At 59.4% G+C, this 25,039-nt stretch overlaps 6 protein-coding genes across 6 annotated transcripts; all 6 read left to right on the forward strand.

Annotated features, from left to right (window-relative positions):
- Positions 1-859: 859 nt before the first annotated feature.
- On the forward strand, positions 860-1,975 carry LDBPK_291220 (tryparedoxin-like protein; the record flags this gene model as incomplete). The annotated part of the gene is made up of 1 exon (XM_003862491.1): positions 860-1,975. The coding sequence occupies one exon, from the start codon at positions 860-862 to the stop codon at positions 1,973-1,975; it is 1,116 nt and encodes a 371-aa protein (XP_003862539.1).
- Positions 1,976-5,056: 3,081 nt separating this feature from the next.
- Positions 5,057-5,884, forward strand: LDBPK_291230 (tryparedoxin-like protein; the record flags this gene model as incomplete). The annotated part of the gene is made up of 1 exon (XM_003862492.1): positions 5,057-5,884. One exon carries the CDS (start codon positions 5,057-5,059, stop codon positions 5,882-5,884), a length of 828 nt encoding a protein of 275 aa, XP_003862540.1.
- Positions 5,885-10,217: 4,333 nt separating this feature from the next.
- Positions 10,218-10,667, forward strand: LDBPK_291240 (tryparedoxin; the record flags this gene model as incomplete). The annotated part of the gene is made up of 1 exon (XM_003862493.1): positions 10,218-10,667. The coding sequence occupies one exon, from the start codon at positions 10,218-10,220 to the stop codon at positions 10,665-10,667; it is 450 nt and encodes a 149-aa protein (XP_003862541.1).
- A 1,380-nt stretch (positions 10,668-12,047) lies between these two features.
- On the forward strand, positions 12,048-12,485 carry LDBPK_291250 (tryparedoxin; the record flags this gene model as incomplete). Its single annotated transcript, XM_003862494.1, has 1 exon — positions 12,048-12,485. One exon carries the CDS (start codon positions 12,048-12,050, stop codon positions 12,483-12,485), a length of 438 nt encoding a protein of 145 aa, XP_003862542.1.
- Positions 12,486-13,581: 1,096 nt separating this feature from the next.
- Positions 13,582-14,694, forward strand: LDBPK_291260 (hypothetical protein, conserved; the record flags this gene model as incomplete). Its single annotated transcript, XM_003862495.1, has 1 exon — positions 13,582-14,694. One exon carries the CDS (start codon positions 13,582-13,584, stop codon positions 14,692-14,694), a length of 1,113 nt encoding a protein of 370 aa, XP_003862543.1.
- Positions 14,695-17,559: 2,865 nt separating this feature from the next.
- LDBPK_291270 (hypothetical protein, conserved) lies at positions 17,560-24,936 on the forward strand (the record flags this gene model as incomplete). The annotated part of the gene is made up of 1 exon (XM_003862496.1): positions 17,560-24,936. One exon carries the CDS (start codon positions 17,560-17,562, stop codon positions 24,934-24,936), a length of 7,377 nt encoding a protein of 2,458 aa, XP_003862544.1.
- Between the last annotated feature and the right edge of the window lie 103 nt (positions 24,937-25,039).

Raw genomic sequence — 25,039 nt, forward strand, 5'->3', positions numbered from 1 at the left:
TCATGAATGCGACAGAGCGAACCGTCTCATGTGGAGGTGACGTCTCTCCCTCATGCTCTCTTCCCCCTTTTCTCCTCTCTCTCTCTTAGCGAGAAGCCTCTGGGGAGGGGGTGGTGCTGCCAGAGGGTGTTGTCTGTGTCTTTGTGCGAGTGCTTTACAGTCGCAAAACATGTGAGCGTCAGCCATGTCTCGCGTTGGTGGCTGCTTAGGCACACACACACACACACGCACACAGCTACAGGTCAACGATTCGCCCGCAAAGGACGGTACGAATGGTGCCCCGATCGCTGCCTTCCTCTCGCTACCGCGCAGGTCAGGCAAAGCAAACGAAAGGGAAGGCAAACACGAGCGTCATCGTCTCTCGGCGCTACGCACGTGCGTCTCCCTTACACTTCCGCGCTCACTCTCCCTCTCCGTCTGGGAAATCCGCATTGCCTCGTCTCCGCCTATTGCTTTCTGCGTTCCACCACCATCATCGCACCCGACATCAAACCTACACGCGCGCTCACATCACCATAATCACACGCGTAACCACGACTCGCGAGGGAACGAGCTGCCCAACACCACCATGAAGAGAAGAAGCCGACAAAGGAAGCAATAGCATTGCCTGAAGGCGATTAGGAAGGGCCGACCAGTCACCAGCCGACGAGGAGGCAAAGCAGCAGCAGGAACACAGTCGTGGATGGGGCGACGTTGCGGCATTCGTCGCCTTGGAAAGGTACGTGGGGAAAGCGGAAAACATAACAAAAACAAACAAGCAAAAAAAAAAAACGTACAACGCCACTCCGTTGCCTTCCAACAAATACACAGAGGCACGCGCTGGCACCCGACCGTCACACACAACTAAACACAGGCGTTCATGAACTACTTCGGTCAGTGGTCCAATCTAGAGCTGCTGCGCCAGGATGGTAGCAAGCGTCTGGCCGCAGACGTGCTCCGTGACGTGCCGTACGTCGTGCTGTTCTTTGGCGCCTCGTGGAGCCCCGAGTGCGATGCCTTCATAGATGTCATTGGCAACTTCTACGAGGCACATCACGAGGTAAAAGGGTTCGAGGTGGTGTACATCTCCCGCGACTATAGCCGTGCAGAGATGATGAAAAGCTTCTTGCTGAGTGAACGCGCCTCTGCGGCTGCGCAGAGGCGCGCGTATCAGGTGCGCAAGGAGGAGCGAGCGCACCGCCGTCTGAGCGCAGAGGATGGCCAAGAGGGAGAGAAAAAGCCGACCGTCGCGGCGGACGTGCAAGAAGGCGCGAATTGCCAACACCTCAATGGACAGGACACCAACAGCTTCTTGGAGCACCGCAAAGTTTCTTCGAGGAACAGCACCTCTCCCTCCTCCATACCTCCGCCGTTGAAGCGCGTGGCGGAGCTGACGGTCAACACCGCCGCGAGTGGTCTGGCCGGTGCCTCTGTCAATCCGCTGATGCCGTGCGGCCGGCGTGGCTTCTGGGCTGTGCCGTACGACCACGTCGGCTGCGTTGGCGTTCCCATTCTCTACCACCTTCGCGTCTTTACCTACCCTGGCGTGATTGTGTGCCGCAACAAGCGGTTCAGTGCGGACTTGAGACCTGCGCTACTACCACCTCTGCCTGCGGTCCACCAGGCACCAGCGGAGCACTCCTTGACTCTGCCGCCCGAGATTTGGCCGCCCGGGGGGTCAGAGACGCAGTCGGCGCAGCCGTCGCTCTCGTCGCCCATCGATCGCGCCAATGCACCGCAGAGACGGCAGAAGACACCGATGGTGGCGCGGCCCGAGTGCTACCCCGACGTGGTCACCATTGCCGGTCGCTTCATGATTGAGCGGGATCCCAGCGGGGAGGACTTCCCGTGGGACAGGATGAACGCAAAGACCCGTTTGGCAGCGCTGGTGTTCTTTGTGATTGTGGCGGTGCTCACCGTGACAGTTCTCTCGTGGGCGCTCCCGATCTCTCAGTTTAAGCGGCGGACGGCTTTGAAGGCACCGGCAGAGCTGTAGCGTTCGCACACACGCACGCCAAGCAGGCCGGCGTGACAGGGAAGAGGATGGGGCGGGGTTGAAGCTTCCATCTAAAGTTAGAGAGGTGGTCTCTTTCGCTCCCTCTCGCCCTCCCCCTCTTGCTCGTGTCAGTGCGGTCGTTGCTGTGGCCAGGCCGCTGTGCCTCCAGGCGCAGACATCTTCCGTTTCCTTTCGTTCGCCCCTCCTTTTTCGTGTTTGTTTTGATCTCTGCATCTCTCTCCCTGTGTGTGCGTGCCCGTGCCCTTCATCTTCGCGGTTGAGGGCTACGCCGCGCCGCACGTAACTATGGGAAAGAGGAGGAAGGAGATATAAGTAGCGCCCCGCGGATCTGCGCAGAGCATCCGTGCGTATGCGCGACTGAGTGTGAGAGGCAGATGGCCACCGCAGACACTTCGCCCGTGTCCTTTCCTCCCCGTTTCTCCCGCTTCACTCCTCTCTACGCTTGCCATCGCCGCTGCTGCTGGTGACGGCCGCTGTGATTGGGTGGGGTGTGGGACGGGGGAGGAGGGGGCCCTTCGGCCTGCATTCAGCGCATGACAGAGTTCACGCTCGCTAACATAGACACAAACTACTCCGATGTACTTCGTGACCGCCGACTGGAAATCCACGTGCGCACGCATATACGGTTGTGAGTGTATACACATGAATCTCTCTCGAGAGTGACCACCGGATCTTTGTTTTGCTCAGTGGTGTTACGGTATGCGCGAGCATTACCAGATTGGAGTGGCCAACCGCATCATGTGATTCTCGACAGGGTATTCTCCTTTCCCCCTCGTTCTCTGGCTCTGACGTCACGATCCTTCACTCCTGCTTGACCTTCACTTCTCCATTACTTCCTTTCTCTGGCTACATGCTGTGAGTGGATTCTATGCGGCGATGTATGTACATAAGTGTGTGTGTGCGTTCCACTATCGCCCTCTTTATTTTATGCGCTGTACCCTTCATTGCCTGTATCCGCGCATGACATCTGTAGCGCATTAACACGCTCCTTCTCTCTCTGTGCACATACACGCGGTGACCTTCCCCTTATACTGCTTTTTATGCCGTGTAGCTGCTCCACCCACACCCCAACCCCGCACTTAGGCTGTACACTCGTGCACACCAATCAGCGTCGTATCCGCGCGTCTTCTCCCCCCGCTCCTTTTCGCTGCCTTTTTTTTGCGCGCAGCTATTTTTCACCCACTCGCAACGAGCCGACCTTTGGCTTTGCCTCCTTCTCTTGTGTGTCTCTGGCACCTTTTCCCACCTCCCCTCTTTGACTCCCGCTCTTGCATACGCATCCCCACACCTTCGTCCGCACGATCGTGTTGCCGAGAAGCAGTGCCCGATTGCAGCATCAACGCAAGACACAGGCGAACCCCCCCTCCCCACAAACACATTCGCATAGAGTGGGGACGACGTGGTAGAGTCGTCCCGTGGAAGGCCACACGCGAGGAGTGGAGGCTTTCGATTTTCTCTCTTGTTGGTGCATTTCTTCGCGCCCATTGTGTGTTTCTCCTGTCTTTACTCTGGCCAGGACATTGCTCGTCTTCTTTTCCCGTGCTGCCAGTGGCCTCTTCCCTTGTTTACTTGCTGACACTGCTTGCCATCTCTCTCCGCTCTCCACGAGTCCCACTCTCGCTGTCTTTTTTTTTTTTGCCACCGCTGCTGTGGCGTGAGGTAAATTCTTCGCTGCACTGCGCACACGCGCTTAATCGTTCTCGCTTTCTGTTATTCGACTAGCCTACCTTCTCTGTCTTCCGCTGCTCTTCTTGCCGTGCGTCTGTGTCTGTGTGAGCGTTGCTGACTTCTTTTTTGTGGGGGTGGGGTGGTGGACTCGCTATCTCTCTCTGTGTGTTTGGTCCGGTCTTTCCCTCCCACCGTGCCTCATCATTGAGGAGGAAGCGGGAAGCAGCGAGAGAGGGGGAGAGACACATACGGCTCACGCGGCGTTAAGCGCTGAACAAGAAACAACACACGAAAACGAAAATAAATCGCGCATATACACTCCCACACAGGGAAAACGAGACCCTCTGCGAGGGCGTGACGAAAAGGATCACGGCTTCACCAGTTCTGCCGATCTAGCTCTCCCTTCTTCTCACTCCTTTGCAGCTCTTCTTGCGCGATCGCGACTGCTTCCTGTCCAGTGCTTGCGTCTCTGACTGCGCGCTTTTCGATTCCCTTCTCTACTTCTTCTGTCTTTTTTTTTTAACCATCCACCCGCACACGCACGCACCGACACACGAATCAACACAGTTATCTCATTCTCTCCTCGCTTTTCTTTCGCAGATTTCCTTTGTTGTTGTGTGGGTGTGCTGGCTTGTGTGCCTTACGCACTCCCCACGCTCCGCTGCTCCTCTGTGTGTTTTCTCTTTTTCCCGTCACTCTTCTGCTGTCTCCCCCCTTTTTTCTTGTGTGCGTGCGCGCTTGCACACACACACACACACACACACATACACCAATCCGCGCACCTCTCTCCTGCTCTTCTCCTCTCATTCTCTTTTCCTACAGTGCCTATCACACAGACACGGACATAGACATAGACACGCACACAGTTGCAGCTGTCGTACACCGGGGTTACCTGTGTCGTGTCTTCCCTCGCTGTTCCTCACCTCATCTTCCCGTTCACCTCGGGTGCCTTGCTCCTTTCGTGCACTTGTTTGCTTTCGACTTCTATATCTTTATAAAGCTGCTTTCTCACTTCCTTCTCTTGCTTGCTTGTGTGTGTGTGTGTGCCTGCCAGGTTGCGGGTTTCTCTTTCGCATACTCTTTCTCCTCCATCGCGCGCGCCGGAGAGCGACGGGCGTGTGAGACCTTTCTTGCTTTGCCACCGCTTTACCGCGCGCTACGTGCACAGTGGCAGACGGCGACGACAGAATCAACAGCACGAGGGTCCCGGTCTATCGAGCACGGGACCCACAGACACAGACACACACACACACACACCTGTACTCGAGTGAGCTTTCACATTGTTAGAGCTGGGGTTCTACGCACGCAGAGGCTGCCGCTACTCATCGTTTTTTTGTTGTCGGGTTTGCTAGCTGCTGCTGCTCTCTCCCTATACAGAGCCGCTCAGTCAGAATGCCCTTGCGTCACAAGGGCGGTCCATTCCTGTCGCAGTTCCCTGACTTGAAGGTGCTGCGGCAGGACGGCACCACTGTCGCCGCGTCGGAAGCGTTCAAGGGGAAGAAGTACGTGCTTATCTACTTCTCTGCTCACTGGTGCCCGCCATGCCAGCGCTTCACCCCGCTGCTGGCGGACTTCTACGATGCCCACAAGGACCGGTACGGGTTTGAGGTGCTGTTTGTATCGTCGGACCGCGAGGAGGGGCGCATGATGGACTTTTTTCAGAATCGCAGCAGCAACTACGTGCGACGTCCACCGGCGGCAGCGTCGTCTTCGCCTCCACCGGTCGCCTCCAGCGAGGCACTGGACGAGAGCTGCCCCCTGAGCTGCGACATCACACATCTCTTAGGGAACCAAACTGGCGCTGCCACCGTAGGCGGCGTTGGCCTGAGCGAGGGCCAGCAGCCCCAAGTCCCCTCCTCGACCGCGGCCGCCGGTGGTGCGCCGACAGCGGCGGGCATAGCACAGAGCCCACGCATCCCGAAAGCCAGCGGGCACGGCAACTGGCTGGCACTGCCCTTCAAGGAGCACGAGGTGGCTCGCTTCCTCTCACGCGCCTACTCGGTCGTCTCGATCCCGAAGGTGGTCGTTGTTGCCGTAGACACGAACTGCATGGTGACAAGGGAGGGCAAGACGATGGTGATGAAGGACCCAGATGCGGTCCGGTTCCCGTGGCGGTTCGCGGAGGGCGACATGCGCAACCGCACCGAGGGCTGGCGAGAAAGCTTCGTGCTTCTGCTCCTCATACTGTGCGGTATTTACTACTACTTTTGGTATTATTAGTAGGGGGAGGTTGCTGCAGCCAGGCGGCAGAAGCAGGTAGTGCTAGCAAAACAAAAAGTGGAGGCGACGGGAGGCTATTACTTGCACAATGGCAACGGAAGGCCCTCGCCGCGGCCACGAGCCGAAGTACCGGCAGCCGCGTGTGCGTGTTTGTGTGCGTTTGCGGCTATCGTAGCTGGGATCCAACGCCGCACGAAGAGAAGAACCTCCGCGTCACAGCACAGACGATCGTTCGCCCTTTTTTCGGGTTTCTGTTTTACCCCCCTGTCTCCTTTTTGGCGTCTTCGTGCGTGGCGGACGGTGGGGTCATCGTCGTGATGGCGCTGCCGCTCTTGTCCCCGCTCCGTCTCCTGTTTGTTAGTTGCGCGCCACATACGGCCCCTGATGACAGGTGTGCTTGTGTGGGGTGGATGGATGTGTGGGAAGGGGGACACCTCCGTGCATGGCATCTCAGGGCTCAAGAGCCCCCCCCCTCCACACACACACACACACACACTGCGTGGGAGGGAGCCAGGCAGCCCCTCCCCTCTCTCCCTGCCAAATGCCAAAACACTTCTTGTGGTGACGGGGCCAGGTGCCTACGACGTGGGAATGCCAGAGCAATGCGTCCCTGGCGATGTCGGCGGTCATGTCCTGGACGGCGTTCTGCGTTGGAGCGACCTGCAACAGAGCACGCGTTTGTGCCGTCCATGTGACAGGCAAAGTGCCGACTTGAGTGTAGCTGATCCCCGGCCCTCACACTGCTCACAGAAGCGAGGAATTCCTGAGCCACCGCCAGGGGGGGAGGACGCTCCAGGGGTGGCGAACGACATGAGGGGAGCGGCTATGAGGCGACCTGCGGAGCGCGAGATGGATGGGTAGGGTTTTGAGCAGAGACTGTGCTCAGATGACTGAGTCGGCACATTCCTTTAGCGCGTGTGCCCCCGACCACTTTGCACGACGCGATGGGGACCTGTGACATGCCGGGGGTCGAGTGTCGTTGAGCTCACGTTGTATGGCGGAGAATGAAGGCGTCGAAAGAAAGAAGCGAAAGAAAACTACGCGTGGTCTGTGGCAGGCATCCTCTACGCAGACGTTGGTGACTGGTACGCTGCCTCAGGGAAGGGGCGGGGACACTTCAGGCAGTGTGTATCCTCTGCGCACGCATACAAAGAGCGAGAAAGAGTTTATTCGCGTACAGACGTGAACGTGGCGCACGGACGAACAAGGAAAAGGAAAACAAGACACTTCCCCCATCCCATCCCCTGCGCACACGCACACGCACACGCACACACATATATATATATATATATATGCGCCCACACTGGCCACCGTGCCACTCACAGGTTGCACCACCCGATTCCATGTGATTGCCTCGCTCAAAAGGTTTGTGTCCGCGCGCGTGTGTGTGCGTGTGTGTGTTTGTGTGCGTCTCGTCTGTTGCGGGTGTCACACCTTCGCATACGTTGCCTTGCCGTTTCACAGTTTCTGTTCAACTCTCGAGGTCGTTTTGTTATTTTTTTTTGTATATTTTCCTATCTTACTTTCCACTCTTACTCGATGGGCTCTCTCTCTGCAGAGTGTAACGTGAGTGCTTGCGTGGGGCGCGTACGTGTCTTCTCGGTTGTATTGATGTCAACTTCTCTCGTTCGCTGTTGCGGTGTTTCTCTTTTTTTTTTGTCTTTGCGTGTGCCCTCCATGGACGAGTTCTGGCGTTGTTGGTGTTAGGTCATGAACGGAGCTTTCTGTGTGCATGTGGGTGCCTCTATTCCAGTGTGTCTGAGGGTAGATGTACAGATGCATGCCGACGAATGCGCGTGTGCCCCCTGTGCCCTGCCTTCCCCTCCTCACCGCAAACCCTTCCCCCTTCCCCGTTTGTGTCGTTGCAGCACTTCGACCGTTCCTGCCTCGTTCTCTCACTACCACTACCCACACTACTGCGTCAGCGGCGGCGGCAGCAGCAGCTCGTTGTTTCTCTTGCGCATTTCAACCCCGCAGCGAAACGCAGATTCGCCATGCGCATAAAGCCACCAAAGGACATGGGACGTGCAAGACGTGCAGAGGCGGCAGGGTAGCGCGAATACAGAGAAGAGATCCGAGTACACCATGCGCGGGCTGGCTGAGGTAAGCGAAGAGAGGGACATGCAAGAAGGTTGCTATGTGTGCGCGCTTGTGCTTGTGTGAAAGAACCGCAGAGAGTGCGAGGGGCGGGGGTGTCACAGGATGGGGAAAGTAGTTGGGGGGGCGTGGGGGTGTTGGGGAGTGAGGCGACAGTGAACGTGATTGGCGTGCACTTCTTCCTTATGGAGCGGCTGCGGTTATTTTACGGTAGCCATCAAAAGGCCCTCCCCTTTCTCGCCGTCTACGCACCTCAGGCAAAACGCCAGCACAAATAAGCGTGTGCGCGTCTGCGTGATGGTTTAGAAGTGTTTTCGGCGCAGTAGGTTGCATCTCTGACGCCCCCCCAAAAAAAAGAAGGAAGCAAAAAATAAAAGGAAAGAACAACAACAAAAAAACGTGTTTGTGCGCGCATCTCTTTCAGTGTGTGCTGGGGTGTTTGCATGTGAGTGCGTGTGTGTGTTCGGAGGGCTTGGGATGAAGGTGTGGGCGAAGAAAAAGAAAAGTATGACTCTAAGGTTGCGCGCGCTCATGTTTAGCGTTGTGCCTCGCTGCTGCGGGTGCGGCGATATTTGTTGTTGGGGTGGATCGTGCGAGTATCTCTCGAGGTCGACGGTATCTTTTCGTTTTTTTTTTTGTGTTTTCGGGTTCACCGTGCAGTACTTTCTTGTCTCGCTCCGCGCTTCGTTGTTTTGCGCTTCGCGTGGTTGCTTATCTTGTGCGAACCACTGACTTTGCCGGCGTCTTTGTTTTCCCTTTTGTTCTCTTTAAGTGCGTTGCGGGCACGCGTGTGCCCCCACCCGTATATCTCACTTCTTCCTCCTATATCTGTGTCTTGTACTCCTTTTTTTGGGGGGGGGGGCGGTGGCCGCGTTTGTCTGTCTGTGCTCTTTCGTGCGTGTGTGGCTGTCCCTTCTCCCCTTGCCCTGCGCTGTGCTGCTGACGCCACAGCACAGGAGGGATGATGAAGGCTCTTCCTTCTTCCTTTGCCCGCTGATGTTCCCGTCAAACCCTCACATGCCTCGCGTTGTGTAAGCGCATGCTAATACATGTGCGTGTGTGCGTCTCCGTGTCGACGTGCAGCCTTGTGAGGCTTCTCGGGGCGAGAGGGGAGGGAGAGAAAGAGAGAAACGGAGCGGATGTGAAGGTTGCAATAATACTAACCACCGCGCATGTGACGGCCCTCACGTTCTTCTGCACGCCCACACGCTATCGGGCATACAAACGCACGCTCTCGCCGGTGCAAGTAGGCCAATGGACAGCAACAAAGAGGAACGCTCATCGTGGATAGAAGGACGCACTGTCGACGGTTTCACACGCGTGAGCACACACACACGCGGCGTGAAGCCTTTGCCGTAGAGAGGAGCTGCATGCGTGCAGATGCAGATGCCATGCTCGGCATCTACACCTCCACATTTTTCCTATCTGCTATGTGTAGGTGCCTTGCCGCGAGGAGGGGTTCACGGATCGTCGACGCATTGCGCATGCGCAGATGTTTCGCTCCTGCGACCGCCCTCCGCTGTTAGGGCGATACCCCCCCTTTTCCCTGCCTCTCCGTAGGTCTTTTTTTCTTCCACTCTGTCATCCTCCCCTTTCGGACGACCATGTGCGCGCGCGCGTGTCGGTGCCGTATTTCTTCAGTCTCTCGCCATCTCGCATCGCTGCCCGTAAAAGACAACCTCTCCCTCTATCTCTAGAACCTTCCCCGAAGCAGACGGACGCCCACCGACCCCCCACACCCCCTCCCGTCTCACACGGCCACCTACGCCTCCGCCTGTTCATTCGTTTTCCTCGTCTATATCCATCTGTTACGTACAACCCCCCTCTCCTCTCCTCCTCCTCCGACACACATACACACACACACACACAGACACAGACACCTGACTCCTCGTTTACATACACAGCTACGCGAGGACGTATTGTGGCACCGCCGTCGACTGACTGCTTGCCGGATCCGCACACGCCCGGGCCCTCCTCTGTAGTGCATTACGCGGAGACCAGTCTTTTACTCGCTTCCGCTGTGAACACCTCCCACACTCCTCGGCGCCTCCGCGCGTGCCTTCCGTATTGTCTCTTGAAGCCCACCCCCGCCGTTTGCGCGATACTGACGCGCTCACTACTCGTTCTGTCGCTCTCAAACCGTATCCCTCCCGCAACCCTTGCTTCTCAGGACCTTCGACTGCCCTTCGTCTCTCGTACACCCCTCTTCTTGTCCGTGCCTGACATCTTTGCTACCATGTCGGGCTTGACGAAGTTCTTCCCTTACTCCACCAGCTTCCTCAAGGGCTCGGCGACGGACATCGTGCTACCAACGCTGGCTGGAAAGACCTTCTTCTTCTACTTCTCGGCTAGTTGGTGCCCGCCATGCCGCGGCTTCACTCCGAAGCTCGTTGAATTCTACAACAAACACGCGAAGTCGAAGAATTTCGAGGTGATGCTGATCTCTTGGGACGAGGAGGCCGACGATTTCATGGAGTACTACAAAAAAATGCCATGGCTGGCGCTGCCTTTTGAGGATCGAAAAGGGATGGAGTTTCTTAAGAATGGGTTCAAGGTGGAGACGATTCCGACGCTGATCGGCGTCGAAGCGGACACAGGCAAGATCGTTACGACACGGGCGCGCAACATGGTCGAGAGGGATCCCGAGGGGAAGGAGTTCCCGTGGCCCAACGTGTCGGAGAAGTAAACCAAACACAAAGGGGTGCACCATATGCACCAGTGCTGGAGAGGGTGAACGCACGATGAGGTACGTGCTTCAGTGGCAAGCAGTGATGGTGGTGCGCGCCTGCTCGCGCGCGCACTTCGAATGCGTCTTCCAGAAGATGCTTACCTTGAGGATGCTTCTCTCTGTTTTTCTCTTGTACCTTGGCAACTCTCGTTGAGGGTGATCGGCATGAGCGCTAGCGCGACCCTGCCCGAGGACCGTTATCCTTGCCGTCCTCTCCCCCCCCCTCCCCCCATCAACCCCTCACCACGATTGGTCGTTTCCCGCCGTTTTCCTCCTGACAGTGATCGTTACGGAAATGCTGTGGCTCGCTTGCACAGGCACAAGCACACTTAAAGGGCACATTTCTGTTGTACTAATCCTCCGTGTCCTGCGTACAAGAGACTCGACGCACCCTGCCCTCTTACTCCAATGTTCGCGTATACACAGAAAACAAGCTGACCGTCTCTGCTGCTGCTGCTGATCAGTGAACGAGTTCCCGTCATTCGTCTGTTGCACCATATCGGTAGGATGAGAGGGGAAGACCGCGAAAAAGAAATGAGCAGAACATGAGGAGGAGCGCCAAGCGTGGCTCATTTCACCCCCACACGCGCACATTTTGGTGAAACCAGAGTCGAGAAGAAAGCGGGGTGTGCAGTAATGGGCTTGCATGCGGCTTTGGACATACACGCGCGCAGCTCGTCAATCAGCGGTGATGTGTAGGAGGTGGGGGTGGGGAGGCACAATCGAGTCGTGCCTCTTGCGTGATGTGCGTTTGCCGCTCACGCTCATGACGAGCAGTCCGCCGCCCGTATATTGTGCGGTGCTCTGAGGGAGGACTCCAGCACTCCCCCTTACTCCCTTGCCGAATTCAGCACGGGAGGGGTGGGGGAGTACAAAAAAGATACCCAGCCACCACGTGTCTGCTCCATTTGAATCGACACACGCAGTCTCTCACTTCCCAGGCTCTTGACCACACCCACCTTCTCTCGCTTGCTGCACCGCTTTCTTCTTGCTCATGCGTTGATACCTTCGCTTGGCCGTCTTGCCCTCGCCTCACTGCTGCCGGGACATTGCGCGTTGGTGCGGTTGCGTACGCTGGCTTTATGTTGGTCTTGCACGTGCGTGGCACGCACGTACACAAATGGGCGCCATCGTGACGCATCCCATCCTGCCCTCGTGCTTGTAACCTCTGTCACCATCCACCCCTTCCCAACCCTTGCTACACCAAGGACTTCATCCGTATTAGCCCGTCTTCATCACACTCTCGCCATTTCCTCGACCTCTACAGACAAGCACATCACCCTTTCCCTTTTCTAACTGTTCTTTGTACTTCCTCTCTGTTCCTCCCCGTGCACAGCAATGTCCGGTGTCAGCAAGCACTTGGGGGATGTGTTGAAGCTGCAGAAGCAGAATGATATGGTGGATATGAGCTCTCTATCCGGCAAGACCGTGTTCTTGTACTTCTCGGCAAGCTGGTGCCCGCCGTGCCGTGGCTTCACCCCGAAGCTGGTGGAGTTCTACGAGAAGCATCACAATTCAAAGAACTTCGAGATCATACTTGCGTCATGGGACGAGGAGGAGGAGGACTTCAATGGGTACTACAGCAAGATGCCATGGCTTTCCATCCCGTTCGAGAAGCGCAACGTTGTGGAGGCGCTAACGAAGCAGTACAAGGTGGAATCGATTCCGACGCTGATTGGATTGAACGCGGACACGGGTGATACCGTGACAACGCGCGCGCGCCACGCCCTGACGCAGGACCCCGAGGGCGAACAGTTTCCGTGGAGAGACGAGTAAGGCGACTGTGCGGGTGAACCACACAGGCTTGATCTCCCTGCTGCGCTCGTGGGCTGTGCGAGGGCCAGCGCGCGCGGAAGGGCGACGGTGCTGCTGCTTGCGCCCCCTCCCCTGTCCCAGTCTTACCGGGCAACCGCCACTGTCACGCCCGGCCGTGCCCCCCCCCCCTCCCCTGGCTGGCACGGCGGCCGCTGTTCCCGTTCACCCGCTTTACAGGTCCGCTGCTACGGCTTGCCACGGTTCTGCCTCCGTATTTATAGCTTCCCTCTCTCATTGCTCTCTTTAGTCTCTTTCTTTCTCTGACTCCCCTACTTCTCCCCCCCTGTGTGCAACACGCGGCGGTGCCTGCGCACGTATACACATCTGTGCGGGCTCGCTTTCCAAGATTCAGGCCTCTGTTTTGAAGCGTGTTGTGCCCCAGTGACCAGCGTATTAGAAATGTGTGCCTTCTGGTGCGTCCGTGCGGTGCTGCGGAGCCGACAGCCTCTTGTGTGTGCGTGAAGGCTGCACTGTGTGCACTGGAGATGCTTATAAAGCTGCGAGACAAGGAACTGTGGCCGACCACGGCCTGCAAGCGGGCTGGTGCTGACCTGCCAGAGGGGATCTGCGCGCTTCCGCGGCGCGTGGGTGTTGCATGCGCTGCGCCACACCCAACTCCAACCCACTTTTACCCCCTCCCCTCTCTCTTGTGCGGCTTCGCCTAGGCGGATGTGCACACCCACTGATGCTGATGCAGCGACTCGGCTGGGGGAGGGCGAGGCTGCCGACAGCGAGGGCCGCCACATCGCGGGTTGCGACCTGGACACCCCTGCCTTTAGCTCGCTTAGCAGGTGAAGGTATGCGGATTCTCTCTTTTTCCAACGTCTCCCTCTCCCCCCTCTGCCGCTACTCACCTGTTCCTCCGTGCGGCACACACGCCGACACAGCTTCGCCTGGATTGTCTTTTGCCGGCTCTTTCATCGCGGCCCTCTTTCGCTGTATTGTTTCGTCTCGTGTGCCCCTGTATCGCGCGCGTCTCAGATCGTTGGCGCCCGCAGCGTGCACACGTGCTCCCCCGTTCGCGTACACTGGACAGCAAGGGGAACGACACATAAAAATGATCACCGCTACCGCCGATGCTGGGTCGGCCGCCAAAGCCGCGGCAACACCGCCAGCGCGCTTGTTTGACTGCTTGGACGCGGCCAGCAAGGAGCGAGTGACGATGCTGCTGAGCCACTACCAGGTACTTCTCCCAGTGGAGCAAGCCTCCTTCATGCAGGAGCTCGAGCGGTACAACCAGGAGCAACAGACGACCGCGCTGGCGCGGAACAAGGCTGGTGAGGTGTGGATACGCTACACCAACCCGCGTCTGCAGGCAGTGCAGGCACGTGATCCTGCGTATGTCCAGCGGTTGATTTCCCACACAGCTGCTTCTCGTGGGTCAAAGGGCGATGAGGCATCCGAGGAGGCGACTGCACCGTGCTCGCTGGAGGATCTTGTCCATACTCGCGGCATGTTCGGCGAGCCGGAAGGCGTTCCGATCCGCGTGGGTAAGATGTCGCTGTATGAGAAACTGCATCAGAACATGAGAAACCGGCGGAGCACCGCGGGTGGGAGCTTGACAAACACCACCACCTCAAGCATCCCTACCGCCGCCGATCCGGGTCATGGTGCTGCACGCGTCTCCGTTCCGTTTGGGCCTTTCGCTGAGGCAGAGGCGAAACCGGCTGAGGACAAGCGTGAGGTGGGCGATAACGCCTCTCCGAAGACATCGGCGCAGTCCGAGAGCGGCGAGCGCGCAGTGGCACTTGCGTGCGCTGACACTTTCCCGTCTCACACATCGTCGGTCAGGCCGTCTGCTCCATACCGCAACAACGCGTACCAGGCCGTGCGTCTTGCAATGAACTCGCCTGGTTACACTGCGACGACGCAGCCGACCTCGGTGGCGGAGCTACAAACGCCGCTCGACGGCGTGAAACCCGTGTTGAACACCACTGCCTTCCCGATCACGGAAGAGGAGCTTCGCGATTGGTTCGATGAGCTGGATGTACATGGGCGTGGCGTCTTGAGCGTCGAGGAGTTCCAGCGCTACATGCAATCCTTGGAGCGTGACCTCGGTGTCCCGACAGAGTACGCGACGCTGGAGCTCGACGGAGCGCCGCTAGCGAAGGATGGCTGGCTCAACTTCGAGGCCTTTTCCTACCTCGTGCTCCGCTTTGCGCGTGCCTGAGGAGAGAGAAAAACGAGACCGACGGCGAGGAAGAAACTTCGGGCATCTTTCCTTTTTGTGTGCGTGCGTGCGTGTGTGTGTGTGGCGTCTCTTGTCTCCTCTCTCTCTCTCCCCCTTCTCTCGCAGCCAGGCTGCTTTCGCTTTCTCTGGCCTTGCACCCACAACACCCCTCTTCGTGCTTCTAGTGTATCTGTGCGGGACCGCAGAGCCGTAGCACATACGCAGGCGCACGCGGGCATCATCGCCTCCTTTGCCTTCTCCTTCATCGCTTCTCTCAGATGTGTTGTTTTGTGTGCTCCCATTTCCTTTGATTACCCTGTTCGTATATTGTCTCCCCCTCCCCACTGCTCACCATGTAATTTTTTTTTTTGCTGTCGGGAGAGGGGCTTCCGTTGCCCACCTCGTTGAAGCAGCGGACAACGTATAAAGGCAGGTGGAGAGAGAAAATGGGTTTGGACGTTGTGTGTGTGCGTGCGTTGGAGGGACAGCGACGGCGTTTTAGATGACATGAAAGGATAGAGCCATCGAAAGAAGTTGCCTGCGTCTTCTCTTCATCGCACGGCGTCGATGCTACTATCGTTTTAGCTGATCCGCTGCATCTCTCTCTCTTGACATGCACGTGTGCGTTTCTGTGCTTGTGCACGTCAGTGTATATCATCATCCTGTTAGAATTGTGTGCCGCGCGGCGTGTCAAAAGTTTTTTTTTTTCGGTTATCTGTGGTGGGAGCGTATTTTCGTGCCATTCACTTTTCGCTTTTCGTGCGGTGCTCTCTCCCCAGTCCTCTTTTCTTTCGTTCAGTGCATCTCTTCTCACGTGTTATGTCTCTCCCTCTCTCTTCCACGGCAGGTCACCTCCTTCCACACGTGCATATTACACCCACGCGCACCCATGTACATCATTGAAAACCTGTCAGCTTCGTGGCCCCATACCTGGAAGAAAAAAAAAACAAACTAGCTCGAACAAAACACGCATCATCGTCAGCAGCAGAGGTTGTCTGCCGAGGCATGAGCGAGTGGTCTCTGGTACCGACAAGGGCAGAGGGAGAGGCAGAAACAAGAAACAGAGAAGGTAAGCTGCTTCTTGGTGGCTGTGCCACTCTCTCATCACGTGCCGCCGCATGTGAGTATATCTGCGGTTTGCGTTTGCAGGAAGGATGATGAGAGGTACGGAACGAAAAGAGAAAGGTCCCTCGGTGAAGATGAGCACCACGGGCGCCGACGCGTCATACATGCAACTGCTACTGCGGCCACTCACGGGTTGCGTGTAAGCCCTCGTCGTTTGCACTCACGCATTCCTTGACGCTGCTGCTGCTGCCACGACTTCCCCATTTCTGTTCTTCTTTCTCCGTAAACCCACCACTTCTGTGTTCGCCTTCACACAAGCACCATGCATCTCATGCCACGCAGTGGATTGTCGATTTTTTTCCTTTTCGTTATTTTCCCTTTCTTGCACTTCACTACCTTCCTTTCGAAGGAATCAACGCCTCTGCCCACTTCCGCCCCATTCTCGCGCGCGATACACATACACAGACACACGAGTACACGCGAGTACAACCCATCGTCTTTGCCGCTATTGCTGGCATATGCTTCATCCATTTTTTTGTTTTCTTGGCGTTTGAGTGTGCATGTGCGCCAAGGCTCAGTGGTATAAGCCGCACTCACATACTTTTCCGCTGCGCTCCTCCACTTGCTCCGCCCCCGCCCCCTTTCCTCTCTCGCTCAACCGCGGGGGGGGCATCGCTCTCTCTCCCTATCCGAGAGGTGGCGGTGAGCGGCTGCGACGCACCCGTCTCCTCCTCTCGTTCTCTCTCCGCACTACGTCCCTACTCTGCCATCTTCGACGCGTTTTTCTAGTTTTTTTTTCTTTGGTTGCCCCCCTCCACCTCTTTTCCCTCTCTCCCTCTCTTTTCCCTTTTCGCCCTGCGCGCCTGTTTCCACGCACCCCTCAAGCTCTCCGCCCTTCTGTCCCTCTGCGTTGTAAAGCAAAAAAAAAACATCGACTAGATGTTTATACACAAACTTGCGAGCAGAAGCTGCACATACTTATCGCGCGACGATCTGGGACCGACTCCCTCTCCCCCACCTCCGACTGAAGCACGTGCATTCACAACGCGCTCTTCTTTATTCGACTTCAGCACCCTTCGTTGAATCTCTTCGGTGCGGCCGGTAGAGCTACTTCGTGTTGAGCCACTCGTTCCTCTTTTTCGCTCCCTCCCTCTGCGCCGGCGAGTGTGACAGTGCCTGTGTGCCTTGGCGTGGCCCTGCGCGCCGGCGTTTCCGTTGGGCATCGTGCCTTCGCGTCTTCGGTTGCTGTTTTCACTTCCTTTTTGTACACATAACTCCTTGCTAGTGTTCTCCCCAGCCTCTTCCCCTCGCCTTCGCGCACCACGGAACACGTCAGCCCTCTGCCTCACTGCCTGACTCGGGCGCTTTTCTTTTTCTCGAGGGCGGCACGATTGCGGCGACGGCGAGTAGCGCGCTCTCTGAGAGACCTTCCATCTTGGCACTCCGCCCGGACTGTAGCCGTCGCCTACCGCTCCGCGCACTTTGTGCCGGTTGGCTGCATTCGAAAGGGAGCGGGACGCACGAGCCACGGACGCTTTTGCGGCCCAACGCGTCTTCTTCGTCGAGGCCCTCCCCGCCCCGCGTCGTCTCAGCTGCTTTGCTTTCTAGTGCGCCAAGAGAGGAGGACTCGAGGCACAGCGCGGCCGGTGGAAGGCGAGCGGCAGGCAGTCGTGCGAACGGGAGGCAGCACGTCGGAGCCGTTCTCTGATATCCCCTGCACACCCGCCAACGGTAGATTTTACACGTATACACTGCGGGTGCCTCCACTAAACACTCCCAAACGGAATACGCTTCTTCAAGATGGACTACGTGCTGGGCGTGCTGTACGTCACGAAGCGGTATGAGCCGCTCGACACGTCGAGAGTGCACCCCGGTGGCTCGGTGCCGCACCGAACACAGTCATCGCTTTTGCACCCCACTGCGTTTTCGATGAACTCGCTGGCCGGCGTGCCGGTGATGCCGGACATCGTTGGTGCCGGCAGTGAGAACGACAATGATCACACCGCCGCTGCAGCGGAGTATCTTCTCACCCCTAAGGCAGGTAGCACCAATGTCTCATGGGCAGTGCCTGTATCGGTTACTGCGAAGGCCACACCGCTCGTCAAGGAGGCGAAGGCCGTTGAGGCTACGTCCCCGCTGCGGCGTGGCGGAAATGCTGAGACAGAGCCGTCCTCGTCGCCTTTTCCGCCACGCACGCCTACACTAAGTGTCGACCGCGCCCCTGTGATGACACTACCGCTGCACTTGCCAGGCTCCCGCCGTCGCTCGTCGTCCCTGGCAGCCAGTGGCATGCTGCCCTTGCCTACGGCTGCCGCTGCGGCTGCGGCTGACCACACGCTTTCTTTTCCTCGTGAGGGCTCTGTGCTGAGCCCGTTAGTCCTGGGCGTGCCTACACCGGTTATCACCAGTGACGCGGCCCACAGCGCGACCGGTGGAGGCGGTGGTCCAACAGCTTCTGGGGGACGCCCCGCTATTCGGCCGCAACGACTAGAGTACAGCGTGCCCACCAAGGTGATTGCGGGCAAGTACGTGCTGCTGTACCTCCCGCCGCCTCAACGGGCAGGCGAGACGTCCGCTGCGGGGTTGTGGGGCAGCGTTGGCGCTGGCAGTGCTCCGGCGTTCACTAGCTCCGGCGGCGCAGCTAGTGGTGGCGGTGGTGCCGGTGCCAGTGGCGCGCGTGCGCACCAGACATCGACACTGCTGCAAAGTCCTCAGATGGATCCTTCAAAGCAGCGCATAGGCTCCAGCACGTCGTCCTCTTCGTCCTTCATGACCGGTGTAAGCCCTCATACAATGTCCGCCGGCGGCGTGCGGCCAAACTTCTCCGCGCCAATGAGCAAGTCCGTCGACCCTTCAGTATCCACGTCGACGGCGACGGTTGGCGGACACCACCTCAGTAATCACCACGCCTCACACAGTGGTGCTGGCGGCGGCCCTGGCGCGGCGGCCCGGCAGGCCATCGTACGCGCTGCTGCTGCCGCTGCGAGCACGCAGCAGAAGCTTCTCCTCTTCTACTGTCTCCTCCTGCATGGTTTAGCGCACCAGAAGCTGATGCAGGAGAAGACCAGCGCGCCGTTGCTGGAGGGTCGCGATGACATGGACCCGGCAACCGCAGGGCCGGTTCCCGTCGCCGTTTTGGAGCTGCAGTACACGACAGAAGGACCAGTGCGCAGCAACCCGGGTGGGGTATCGAGCACTTCCACCCTTGGTGGTAGCATTGGCGCTTCTGCAGGGGCGGACGGACACGGCGGTGTAGCGTTGATCTCTCCCGGGGGCACCGCAGGCGGTGGTGTCGGAGTGGGCAGCGCAGCTTCTCCGCCGCCCAGCGGCTCACGCACTCAAGTGTATAGCCCTTTGCCAGTGTCCTTGTCCCCCCACAGCGGCCCTGACGGCGTACGCGGAGTCTCGATGCAACCTGGCGCCTCCTTCAGCGGTGGTGGCCACTTGTCAACCACCGCCTCCGGCTCGGCTTCTCCGCGCGCATCTTCCGCCATTCCTTTGTTCCACAACGTCGGCGACCCTTTTGCGGCGCGGTCTGAGACTTGCGCAGAAGAGGGCAGCGCTACGGCTGCGGCAGTCTTGCGCGAGTTGTTGAGGGGCAGCCTCAGCAATGCGGACGTGGTGGCCACGCAGCGGCTCAGCTCAGTCCTGCGCCACCTCCTCGATGGCCAGCCGGACGTATGGCTCAGCCCAGACAACATTGTCTTCGACAGCGAGATAACGCAGAGCCCGTACTATGGCGGGTGGTACTCGGTGGAGAGCAACGACGGCTATCGGCGAGTCATGCAGATGTGCAACATACAGTCCTGGCCGGCCGTAGTGCTCGTCGACCCGGCTGGCAACGTCGTGACTGTGGAGGCGCTGCATTACATGGAGGAGGAGCTAGCACGCTACATCGATGAGGTGGACGCCAGCGTCGCAAGAGCGTCTGCACTACGTGCTGCGGCTCCCACCACTTCCCCCATCGCGGCGGCCGCATCACTAGCCACCGGCGCAGGGAGCACATCGAAGTCTGCAACAGCGAAGGCTTTGGTGAGCGCGTCGTCTCCTTCGCCGCAGGCCAGCGAGGTCTCGCAGCAAGCGTCCGCTGTCCCGCCACTCCCTCAATACAGGGCTGACATCATTGAACTAGACGTGACAGAGAAGTCGCGGTCGTCACCGCAGCCGCGCGCGCCACTCGTGGCGGAGTCGCCAGCATTATCGCTGTTGCAGGGCGTCGCCACGGCGGCGGGCCGCTCCAACACGAATCCTCTGACCTCACACGTCGAGGTTGCGGCCGACGACGGCGACGCGTCCACTAGTGACTCCGCGCACACGCCAAAGAGGCGCAGCACAAGCTTATTGGGCTCCACTGGCCGCCTTGAAAGCTCTGCCTCTGTACATGACCCACAGATCCCCACCGCCGAGCCCACCCCGATAAAGGCGGCTCCTATTACCGCGCACTACGTGGTGGACAGCAGTGGGCACTCGGCAACCTCGACAGCGACACCAGCGACGGCATCGATATCGGCAGTGACCGTATCTCCTCTGCTCCCCAACGCGAGCATGAGCAATAACGAGCTCGCTGCCGGCGTTCAGCAGGGTATGATGAGCCCCGGTCGGTTGGAGGCGAAGGACGAGCAGGGCGACGAACAAGGTGTGCTCATCGCCGAGCAGCCGTTCGACACTGCAATGCCGTCGCTCACTCGCTTCGCCACGGATGACGACAGTGACAACACGTGGCAGAAGAATGCAGACAAGGTGTGTAAGAAATCGATCAGCCTCACGACCCAGCCTTTGTGCCACCTCTCGATGCCAGCGCTGTATCGGAGTGCGACCACTACAGCGTCCTCGGCGACCTTCTCCCCCAACAACGTATGCATGACGAAGGGCCACGCATCTTTCCCCAGCTGGGACCCAAAGGCCTACGGAGGCGACGTCGCCGGCGTGCTTGCAGTGAGTGACTTGGACTCGGAAATGGACATTCCCAATCAACTGGGCAAGACGGAGGTTAGCGGCACCCGGGCGTCCAAAGATTCCTCGTCATCTGCCAGAGAAGAGGGGGGGAGGAACAAGGCGCCAACTATTCAAGTCCCGTTAGCATCTGCGCTACCGCTTGCAGATGCCGTGGCGTCTAGCGCAGTGGCGCACGTGAAGACCGCGGATGGCTTCATCGCAGCCGCGCCAGGGGCTCCGTCAATTTCACCGTCCTCCTCGCCAGCGCCGCTGCCGATGTTTTCCTCACGGTTTCCATGGAATCGCGTGCTGGCGGATCCGCTGACGGTGCACGCACCACTGTCCTTTGTGACAGCTAGCGTAGTCACAGCCACCACCGCCGCCTCTGCAGACGCACCGAAGAAGGACGAGAATGCACCCAAGGGGGACAAGACCGGCTCGTCGCCGCCGTTGCCCTCCTTGCGTCCGTTCAGCCGTCGTGCGAGCGCAATAACATCACGCGGTGAGAGGCGACGTGGCGACGCGAAGGATGGTAGAGAGGACTCGAGCGATTTCGACCGAACCACAGGATCGCCCTCGGCTGGGGCAGCAGACGCTCGATGCTCGACCACGCCATCTAGAACGCCCGCTGCGACGGCGGTGGTGACGTCGTCCGCGGTGCCCCGGCACGCCGGACTCAGCAGCGCATCGAACAGCATCTCCGAGTCGCCGGCAGCTATCGCCCTTTCGCACGACAACCTCTCTCCGCGGAGTGGTGGGATGCGCGGAGCGGCGGCAGCGCCGCTGATGTGGTCGGGGCGCCGCTTGCCGATGCACCCGCTGCACCGCCTTGCCTTCTGCACAGTGACGGGGCGCGAGGTGCGGGAGCGGGCGCGTCAGGCAGCCAACGACACCGCCCTGTCGTCTTCAGAGCTTGGAAAGACAAATGGGCAGTCCATCGCTGCGCCCGTGATGCAGGAGGCTGTGCACCAGTCCATGGCGGACGCCCCGAACGAAAGCCCCGTGCTTCCGTCCCTTTCAGTGGCGGACAGCGTCGACGACGCCAGCGCGCGTCGCCTGCCCGTGCAGCGTGGTTTATCCTGCCAGCCCCGGTCGCCGCTGCCTTCCACCCCGGCGCCACCGCAACCGTCACTGTCGGACGCTGCGACGCAGCGGATCATGGAACGGCTGCTTGAGAACTGGCAGCGCGAGGTTGCAGTGAAGCTCCATCAGTGCACGCATCTCTTGATCCTCTTCGGCGCTGGCTGGCATCCAGGAATGCCGAAGTTTGTGCGCGCGGTGCGCCGTCTATGCAGCGCCATCAACCCACCCCCATCTGCATCGGCGGGCGCACCGGCCTCCAGGAAAGGGTCCCACGACGACGGCGGTGATGCTGGGGGCTTGCGCGGAGGTCTGAGCGGCCTGAAGGTGCGGGGCTCCAACAGCCAGCTGAGCGCTGAGGACGATGATGTCGCACCGTTCGCTTCTTTGAAGGGCTTCGGCAACTCCTTGATGGACTGGGCCGGCGGCGGCCTGGTCGGCTTTGCCGGTGGCTGTGGGGACGCTAGCAGTCGCCATGACATGCGCAGCTTCTGCAGCTTTGCTCACGCCGACGCTGACGGCGGCAACGCATCCGAGGAAGGGGAGCGCATGGCAAGTGCGTCTCCTTCCGTTGAGGCGGCTGCCGTGGCCGACAAATGTGCCGCATCGGACGCGGCACCGCGCCGCTGCGTGCAGGTCATCTACGTCAGCGCCGATGAGTCGCTGCAAGGCGTGTGCTCCGCCATGACTGAGATGCCGGCGGACTGGCTCTGCGTCTCCCCCTACGTGGCACAAAGCACACTGGAGCGTCAGCTACAGAAACACGCGAGTGAGATGGCGCGCTGTATCTTTCACGTCAAGTCCTTCCCGCGCATGGTGGTCGTCGAGTTGCCCTCTGCACAGCAACAGCAGCAACCTACGAACGCAGGGCGCACGGCGGCCGTGCGTACCGGGGTCATCCGCGCTGAAGACGGAGACGAGGTCGAGGACGAACTCGGCGACCCCGCTGGCACACTCAAGGCACTGTGCGACACCACCGTCATGTCGCAGCAGCTGCTTGGGCAGCGGCTCGACGGACTTTGGAAGGTGGTGCAGCTGCACGGCGAGACGCACCTCTGCGATGATCCAGAGGGCAAGGAGTTTCCCTGGACTAGCGAGTCGGCTGATGTGCTGCGCATGAAGCACGAGAATGTGTCGGCTTTTTCGCGCCTGGGGCAGCAGATGTTCTCATCCTTTACCAGTGACTTTCGGCAGCCGCAGCAAGATCTTCCGCACACCGCTCTATCTTCGCGTCCTTCGCCGCCGTTGAAGGGCAGCAGCCCAGACGTATTCGAAGATGCGATGCTTCTGCGTTCTCCCACAGAGCTGTTGAGCGTGTCGGGTACATCGACCAAGAAGGCGGCTGCCGTCGAAAAGGATGGCTGGGCTGCCACCGCTGATGCCGTGTCGCTGCACCAGCCAGTGGAGCGCCTCTTCCCACCCATCAAACCGTTCCTCGTGGCAGACGGCGAGCTCCCGTCCCTGCTGGAGAGGGGTGGCTACTTTGTCGTCCTCGGCGCGTTCGGCTCCGTCGACTCGCAGCTGCACCAGCAGTGCGTCAACGCGCTTGATGAGGTGCGACGGTGGTTTTACGCAGAGGTAGAGGCGCGCAAACAGCGTGCGTGGTCAGAGCCGACGCAGTTGCAGGTGATGGCGCCGCACGGCACGTACGCAACGTCTTTCACTGTTGGCGGGGACCGGGTGACCTTGTCGCCCGCGGTGCTTCACGCCACCGCAGGTGGCAGCACCGGTTTGGAGGAGTACACATTACCCACTCGCTACTCGCCGAGTATCACGGCGGCCACAGCGCTGAGTGTTGCCTCCGGCGGAGCCGATCTTGGCTCGGCTTCCGCGTTGCACCGCCCCGGCCACATCAACTTCAGCAACCGTAGTGGCAGCGCGCCGCTATTCTTGGAAGATGGCTGGTCGGAAACGCGCGGAGGCCTGTCGCCCAAGCTTGCAGCGATGAGCTCCCCGATGCCTGGCCCACTCACTCTCCAGCTGGATTCTCCCGCCGGATTACACGGGCTTCACGTGAGCGGTGCCCATTCACTGACGAGCGCTGCCACCGCGCACAAACCCGCCGCTGCCGCTCGCCCGTTGCCGACAGTGTACTTTTATGACTCGATCCTCAGCCATCCGCCAGCGCCTGACTCACCGCCATCCGCGCCAGCGACGCATCACGGTGGTGGCGTGCGTGAGCATGACGAGCACGGTGTCGACGAGGAGGGTGGGCTGCGGGTGAGGGCAACTCTGCTGCGCCAAGCGTCACCTGCGCCGACCGGCACACCAGCTGGGACTTTGCGTCGGCGGCTTGGTAGCGGTGGTGAGAGCGCGGAGGCCGCCGCCGCATCTTCACCGTCGCTTGCACCACCGCCGCGTGTGCCGGATAACACCTCGGCTCTTCGCCGTCAACACGCCAAGGACCTGGCACTCTTTCAGGAGTACATCATTGCGCCTATTTTAGAGGCGGATGAGAAGCAGCTGCCGGTGCGTGAGGGGGAGCTCTACCTGGCGTGCGTCCGGTGGCCGCAGCGGACGAGCGCGGTGCTGCGGCGCCGCCTGGCTTCCGAAGGGCGGCCAAACGCCTCAGCCCAAGCATCTTCCACAGGGAGTGCCGCGGGCTTGCCAGCGTCTTTGGTGTCGAGCTCCGCTGCCGGCGGCTCGGTCGGAGGAGGCACTGCGTCTCCCGCGTCTGGCATGAACCCCGCTTTGCGAGGTCTCTCATCTTCGCAGTCGTCTGGGCAGGCGCAGGTGCTGCCGGAGGTGATTACGCGTCGCTCCTCGACGCCGAGCGGTGCCTCTCCGTTGCCGAGCTCGCCGACAACGACACCGGTGCTTGGCAACGTCAGCGCAGTTGCTGCAGCTGCAACTACCGGCGGTGGCAGTGCATCAAGTCACATCATCACTCCGGCCATGACGCCTGTTGTGCTGCCATCCTCCTCCTCCTCTACCGCGGCCAATGCTGGCGGTGGCTCTGCAAGCGGTAATGCAACTGACCTGAGCTCCCCGTCTCTTGGAGCCACAAACCCGCACACCTCGGCTGCCACGTCGCTGAGCAACACCATGATAGAGGAGGAGGGCAAGGAGGGGTCTCCCTATCCGGACTCGACGCCGCTGGCCTCCGTGGAGGCCATCAAGTCATTCCTTTATGATAACGTTTTGCGCCTAATGGAATCCTGAGCAGGTTTTTTTTTTTTGGGGTGTGCTGTGGCCCGAGTGATGTGCGACGAGGTGAGGTGTGAGGCGTGGGCCTGTGCTGCATCTTTTCCGCTTGCTTGTGCCC

The sequence above is a fragment of the Leishmania donovani genome, chromosome 29 (assembly GCF_000227135.1).
Source record: "Leishmania donovani BPK282A1 complete genome, chromosome 29".
In the NCBI taxonomy this organism is placed as follows: Eukaryota; Euglenozoa; class Kinetoplastea; order Trypanosomatida; family Trypanosomatidae; genus Leishmania; species Leishmania donovani.